The sequence below is a fragment of the Vigna angularis genome, chromosome 7, assembly GCF_016808095.1.
Source record: "Vigna angularis cultivar LongXiaoDou No.4 chromosome 7, ASM1680809v1, whole genome shotgun sequence".
NCBI classification, from domain to species: Eukaryota; Viridiplantae; Streptophyta; class Magnoliopsida; order Fabales; family Fabaceae; genus Vigna; species Vigna angularis.
In genome coordinates, this window is record NC_068976.1 from 992,672 (window position 1) to 1,000,792 (window position 8,121).

At 27.8% G+C, this 8,121-nt stretch overlaps 1 protein-coding gene across 1 annotated transcript; it reads right to left on the reverse strand.

Annotated features, from left to right (window-relative positions):
• Positions 1-5,915: 5,915 nt before the first annotated feature.
• LOC108336857 (rust resistance kinase Lr10) lies at positions 5,916-7,013 on the reverse strand. Its single transcript, XM_017573304.2, has one exon. It carries the CDS (start codon positions 6,888-6,890, stop codon positions 5,916-5,918), a length of 975 nt encoding a protein of 324 aa, XP_017428793.1. The 5' UTR covers positions 6,891-7,013.
• Between the last annotated feature and the right edge of the window lie 1,108 nt (positions 7,014-8,121).

The window sequence follows — 8,121 nt, forward strand, 5'->3', positions numbered from 1 at the left end:
ACATCATTGTACCCTTCTAATACAGCGGGAAATCCATTGTATTCAAAGGCATAATCCATTGAACCTCTTAAGTATCTCATAAGCCTAGCAAGGGCATCCCAATGTTCCTGATTTGGACATTGAGTGTACCTACTTAGTCTACCTACTGCATAAGCAATATTAGGTCTAGAAAAGCTCATCAAGTGTAGTAAGCTCCCAATTATCTGGGCATTATGAGGCTGAGATATAGATTCTCCTTTATTTTTTATTAATTTAGAATTAACATCATAAGGGGTACTCACTGGTTTTAGGTCATAAAACCCAAACTTTTTAAGAAGTTTCTTAATGTATTATTCTTGGGATAGTAATATTCTATCAACATTCCTTATGATTCTAATACCTAAAATCACATTGGTTTCACCCATGTCTTTCGTTTCAAATTTTGATCCTAGAAAAACCTTAGTTTTTAGATATATCTGATTGCATGTGTCAATCATTAGCATGTCGTTCATATATAAATATATAACAACATATTCTCTACTTCTAGATTTAGAGTAATATCATTAGGTGAAAAGCCAAAGTTATTTCTTCAAGTAATTAAGTAAAATTACCTATACCCCCACAATTTTAAAATATTTAACATTGGTAAACGACAAAGTATCTGGTTGTGCTTCTCTCATTTGTAGGTAAAGTATACGAATAATTACTCAAGTACGCAGTCTCATCTTCTTATTTCTTTTTCTTTCTCTAGAGAGAAATCTTCTCCACCTTTCCTCAAACATTACAAAGGCACGACACATGAAAATTAGAGTTCACATCCTAACTCCAACAAACTCCAAGATGTCGCCTCGTCTCCCTCTTATTCATCCTCATGCGTGGCCCCTACAATTGCGATCAGAAGCCATCGTTTGTTGCGAGCATCTTGCTAGCATCCGGAAGTTCTGTCTAGAGAAGACCTCGACTTTTGACACGTTCGTAAGTGGTTTCGCAAATACCATTTGAGTTCTGGAAACAAAGTTTTTATCCTTCGGAATTTAGTTGTTGATGTCAGTCATAAGTCATTAAGATTGTTGTATAAAAGCTGACAAAATCACGAACAAATTTCTTGAGGCGTGTAGTTTCACTGTCCTTAAGGACTTATCCGCGGTGTATTGTGCAAGTTCCACAAAATACAACAGGAACTTCCCAGAATATCTCTGAGGGTCTCAAAATTAGCAAGGATCTCTAAAAAAGAGTATAAAATAAACCCAGAATATTTTTAGAAGAGGAAAAATATCAAGGATGAAACTAAGAAGAAAAGAGGAGAGAAAACTGATTTTTGGTGTGTTTTGGAATGGAGAAAGAGTTCTCTATTTATAGAACATGTAAAGCACCTTGCAATCAAAGAAATTGAACATTACAGCTCTTAATAAAAGAAATGGATTGTTGCTTCATAATATTTAACGTTGGCAATTAATAAAATATTAACGTTGCCAAATAAAATATTAACTTTGTAATCTAATGTTCTTTTGGAATCAATATTTTACAACAAAATTATTCTATTATTTATAAATATTTATAAATATTTTTATACAAAGTAAACTCTTACGAGTTTACAATTCAAGTTTACGAAGTTCACGAATTGACGTAAACTCTAAAATTTGGCAACCTTAAATGTGAATAATATAATAAATTGATGTAGTACAAAAGTTCTGATTCCCAAAATCAAAGAATGATTTTCAAAATTGACGAACCGAAGACTTGTTTGATCCTACAAACCGAAATAAAACCCTTTGGTTGAAGCTGAAGTTGAAACTAAAACATGATAGCTCCAAATACTTATGTTTGAAAGAATTACAGCTATACAAAGACCAGCACAAAATATGCCTAATCTGAAAAATACAAGACCACTTACTAACTTGTATGAAACAAAAAACATCCCAATTTAATTAAATAAATAATCCATCTCTCTGTCCGCCAACAATATTCATAGGAATATTTCATTACAAATGCATCTAATATTTCAATATTTGAAATTGGAGGAAACATTCACTAAAAAAAAAATATTTATTACCGACGATCAAAATCCGTCGAAAACGTCAAAAATTCGTCGATAATGGCATTTTTTCGACGGATTATCGACGGGCCTAACTCTGTCGGTAATAACATTGTCGGTAACCTTTATTGACGGTTTTTTATGGCTAAAAAATCCATCGATAATTACCGAAGGAAAAATCCGTCGGTAAATATCTCGATCTGGTTCATCTTCTTCCTCTTTTCCCTTCGTTTGTTTTCTCGAATTTTAATTTTTTTTATCAAACTTTCTTCATTCCTAAACCAAAACAACAATCCAATTCATTCCAAAACCAAAATCAAAGACTAAACTTAGGTTGTCCAATTGTTTTAGAAACCCTAAAATTAGGAAAAATCCTCAATTAGTTTTTTAGCATCCATGGCAGCAGTGACGTTCTCTTGGTGGCGCTCTCCCATGGCAGCGGTGACTCTCTCCAACGACAGTGGTGCTCTCCAAAGGCAACGGTAGCGCTCTCCAACGGCAGCGGTGACGTTCCGCGTGGTTCTCCCACAACAATGGTGGAGTTCTCCTATGGCAGTGGTGACGCTCCAACAACAGCGGTGGCGCTCTCCAATGGCAGCGGTGGCGCTCTCCAACGGCAACGGTGGCAGTATGGGAAGATGGTTGCACGAGAGTGAAAAATGGTTGTAGAGAAGGTGAGAAATGCTCTTGAAAGAAGAAAAGACGATTTGTGAGAGATGAAAATATAGTCTTCTTCGCGCAGTGAGAGAGGAAAAATGGGCGGCAAGTTTGCCGCTCTTTTTACCAACAGATTTATCGACGGATTTTTTTCATCGGTAATTACCGAAGGCTTTACCGACGGATTTACTGACGAATATTGTTCGTTGATAATTACCGAAGGCTTTACCAACGAATTTTGATCTTTGGTAATTATCGAAGGTCAAAATCCATCGGTAATCACTTTTTTTACGTCCGTCGATAAAATCCGTCGGTAATGCATTCTTTACCAACAAAAATGATTCTATCAATAAAGTTTCATTGGTAATTCCATGTATTTTTGTAGTGATTACTGGACGAGTTCTAAAGCATGGGGTAGCTACAAAATCTTTATTGTTTTATTTGTTGACACATACTTTCTAGGTAAATATTCAAGTAATGATTTTGTGTTTTTAAAATCATTAACAAATTGTACTAAAGTTTAAATGTCTTAGATATAGGTTACAATAACTTTTGAGGGCCATTCGCCAAACTATTTGGCCAACTTATCCACTCAACTCACTGAACTATATCTTGGAAATAGTTAGATATTCGGAGAAATTCTTGTTGCACTTTAAAATCTGATTGGCGTAAATATTTTGTCACTGAAAAATAATTATGACTACAAGAAAAATGTGAGTTATTTACCATTATTTACATATTGATTTGAATTCGTAAATAATTCAAGTATTACATATGATTTTGCATACGAATTTGAAAAAAGTGAGTTATATATAGATTTTTCGTAGATAACGAGAAAAATTTTCCTACCAATTTTTCGTATATAAGTTTGATGTTAGAGTAGAAAAATTTGTGAAAAACGTGATTCATAGATAATGAAATTAAATCCATATGTAAATGAAAAAAATTACCTACTAAGTTTACATATGAATTAAAAATAAATAATTATTTAAAATTAAAAATAAAATTTAGCGCTGGCTAGTTTCTCCAAAATTTTCACTCTTCCACACACAACTCAGTCAAAAAAGAGAAAACAAAATACTATTTACCTAGTTTCTTTGGAGAGAACCATTGTACAGATTTTTAAAATCAAATAATTATTTAAAATCTTGACAGAGTTTATAACAATTGTTGCAATTGAAATTGATATCATAGATCTAAAATTATTATTTTTTTATTTACTGTCTTGATTTTTTTATAATAGAAGCAAAAGTTTCAACTTTTGAAGGACTAGTATTTGTCTACGTTTTGATTCTAGCATTTCTCACCGTATCTCACCAATCTCATCTTCTTTTTCCCTTCCTCGTGGCATATCACGCCACACCACCTTTTCGCTTTGCATCTCACCTCATGTTTTTCCCTCCTTTTCCTTACATATTGCCCCATCCATATCCCCATTATCCTTATCCCTAGCAAATAGAACTGAACTGCATTGTACTACTAAAATCTGTATTAAACTAAAAACTAATTTGTCTAAACTGAACTGTAAAACAGTTCAGACAAACTGAACTGAACTGTTTTTTGTTTTATCAAATTGGACTGAACTGAACTATATTAAATTGTACTAAACTACAATATAAACTAAACTGAACTACTAACTATACTAATTTTAAATTGAACTAGTAACTATACTAATTTTAAACTGAATTGTACTAGTTTTTAAACTGAATTGTACTAATTTTTAAACTTAATAGTATAACAATACACGTTCTTTTTAATTAAAATTTATTTTAATATTTATTTTATTTTATTCATAAGTGTCTTACAAATTAACTTTTTAATTATTTGATATTATTATTTTCTATTTTATTTATATTTCTTTTATTATTATATGTGTATGGAAATTATTTTGTTATTTATTTATTTATTTTATTTTATTTTATTTTTTATTTTTTTATTTATATTTATTTTGTCATGAATATTATTTTACTTTTATATTTATTTTTTTAATTTTTTATTTATATTTTTTTGTTTTATATGTGTATATAATTCATTTTATCTTTTTATCTACTTATTTTATTTTAAAATAATTTTTTATTTATATTTATTTTGTTCTTTGTAAAATTGTTTTATTAATCAATTATTTATTATTTATATTTTATTATGTAAAAATTAAACTAATATTTATTATTTATTATAATATAATATTTCTATAATATTAATTATTTTTGCTACATTACTATTTTTTTATGATATTTCATTATATATTCATTTAATTAAATTTAACGTTAAAAATATATTTTAGTTTTAGTATGTAAAATACTATCATTTAAAAATAATAATATTGATATTTATTTTAAAGTAAGTTGATTTTTAAAATAAATAGTTATTTTAGTGTGCGCTTACACATATTTTAATATCATTAAAAGTTTTTTTAACATATTTTTACATATTTAATAATATGTTAAAGAATATAATATATTTAAAGTATTATTTTTTTTATATAGTCTTTTTTTTATGATTTATATTACTTAATCATTTAATAAAATTAAATTTAAAAAAATATATTTTACTTTTATTACTTAAAATAATATTATTTAAAAAGTAATATACGTTTATTCATAAAAAAAAATATAAAAATTTGTGATAAAAAAATTTTGTCTTAAAAAATTTATTATTAATTTTTTATTTGAACGGTTTCTTTTATTAATATTAACGTTTTCTTAACAAGACGGAACAATTGAACTGGAATTAGAGAAGAGAAAACAGTGGATACAGTTCTCACAGTTAACTGAACTGAAACTGTTATAAGTTCAGTTTTTAAAAACTAAACCATAAAATAGTATACTAAACTTTTAGTAAAAATGGATCAGTTTTTTTAAGTATAATATAGTATAGTTAACTATAGTACAATACAGATCAGTTATTTTTGCCCAGCCCTTATCCCCAAATAATGAGAGCTATATTAATCTTTTAGATGCAATAAATAAGTGAATTGTTTTATGATAATTTTTAATGACTAATATATTTAAATTATTAACAAAATTAACTCTAAATTATGTAGAAAACTACTCTTAATTTTTAAAAGACTAAATTTAATTTTTAAAGATAAAAGTTTAAATTAAAACTAAAACTATAGCATATCACATTGACTCATTACAAAATCATAAAAGAGCATGAACATAATTCAAACCTACAATATATAATCCATGAGCCTCAATTTTAAAATACAAACTATTGTAATAATTAATGTTATTCCAAAAGATTAGTGATTAGACATGTTTGAATCAACATTCACATAAGAACTAGTTGAATCACTTCTTGGTGTTTCATGAGAGTAGATTGTACCATCATGTTCTAATATTTCTTGAATATAAAATGAAGGTTTTGGAGGAATTTCAAGAGTTTCAACTTTTCCTTCAAGCATCTCTACAACCTTGTTCATTGATGGACGATCATTTGGTTTAAATTGTATACACCAAAGTGCAACTATGAACATTTTTTTCATGAGAATCTTATCCATTTCTGAAGCATCTTTCATGTCAATATCTTTCTCTTCTTTAAATTGATCATGAATCCAAAAGGGAAAATAATGTTGGCTTGAATGTTCTGCTAAAGGATTTGAGTTTTTCCTCCTACTTGCCATTTCCATTAAAAGCATTCCAAAACTATAGACATCAGCTTTATAAGAAACTCCACCTACATTTTTGTAGAATAATTCTGGAGCCATGTAATCCAGTGTTCCTCTTATTGCAGTCAAAATAATGGATTTGTCTTTTGTAGGATACAATTTTGCAAGTCCAAAATCTGAAACCTTTGGAGTAAAGTTATCATCTAAAAGAATATTATGAAGTTTGATATCGAAATGTAAAATCTGCACATCACAGTCTTGATGTAGATATGCTATCCCATGAGCAATTCCAAGAGATATTTCATATATCTTCTCATAACTCAAAAGAACACTTCCTTCTTTAGAGAAAATGTATTTATCTAATGAGCCATTAGACATGTATTCATAAATTAAGCCACGCTTTTTTCCTTCAACACAATATCCAATAAGACCTACCACATTCACATGATGTATTCTTCCAATGGTAGCTACTTCATTAACAAACTCTTGACCATTATCCTTAGATTTGCTCAACATCTTTACTGCAACATCTAACCCACTTTGAAGCTTTCCTTTGTACACAGAACCAAAACCTCCTTCTCCTAACTTCACGTTAAAACCTTTAGTCATTTTCTTGACTGCTCGGTACTCATATCTAATGGGATTTATACTGTTTTCTAACAAAAAAATTTCAATGTTTTCGTACACTGAAAAATGTCTTCTTCGCCATTTATAGATTATTAGCACTAGAAAAAGTAAGAGTACAAATAAATATCTAGTTGTTATAAATATGGGTAGAATTTCATCGCCAATAAATACTCCCAATCTAAACACCCTCCAGTTCCATGATTGTTTGATGATATATAATCTATGAAGCAATCCTGTCAAGTTAAGATTAAGTCAAAATTTGGAATGTATGAACATAAATATAGATTGCTCTGATAACTCAACTAACATTTTTATAATGAGTAAATTAGTAATGAGAGAAATAAATAATATCCATTACCTTTTACAACACCAATAAAAAAACCTGCAAATAAAAAACTGTTAAATAATAATTAAAAAAATATGCATAACATCAAGACTAAAGAACACTTAATATTAAAAACTTGTGTAACAAATATTGCACAAATATAATTATAAATTTTAAGATTAAGTAATCGAATATATTTTATAAAGAAACTGTTGACGAATTTTATATTAAATTTATATCACTGAATTAAATATTATACAACTATATAAATTTTTACATTTTGATTTCAAGTTATGACACATTCAAATGAAAGTAAAGTAATATTAATTATTTGAATATTTAATTTTTTTATCTATACTGTAAAAGAAAATGTGTATACATTTAATTTTTTTATTTATATTTTTTTAATATGTAATTTTTTTGAAAATAAAATAATTATTTTACCAAATTTATCTTAGTCTTTTTTCAAATTTAACCTTTCTTTTTAATTTGATATTTTTTTTAAAATTTTAATCATTGTTTTAAACTGAAATAACTATTCACAATGAAAAACAATTATCTATATTTAAATATTAAGTAGTAGTAATTTGGTAATGTTAAGGCAGCATATCAAATTGGACATTGTTGTCGAAAAATATAATTAATATTTTTAATCTTTTGATTTTTTTTTTTTAACGCAAATACGTACAATAATTAGTTTGAGTTTTTGTAGTCTTTAGTTAGTTTTGAATTTCTTAGCAAGGTTTTTCGTTTTCGTTTTGTTTAAGAATTTCTCTTGAAGAATACTTAAGATTAGTTAGAGAATAATTTAATACGAAAGACTTGATACTTAAGTTGTCCATTATGATACATTTCTCTTTTTTAGTAGTGGATCTAACAATATCTTAC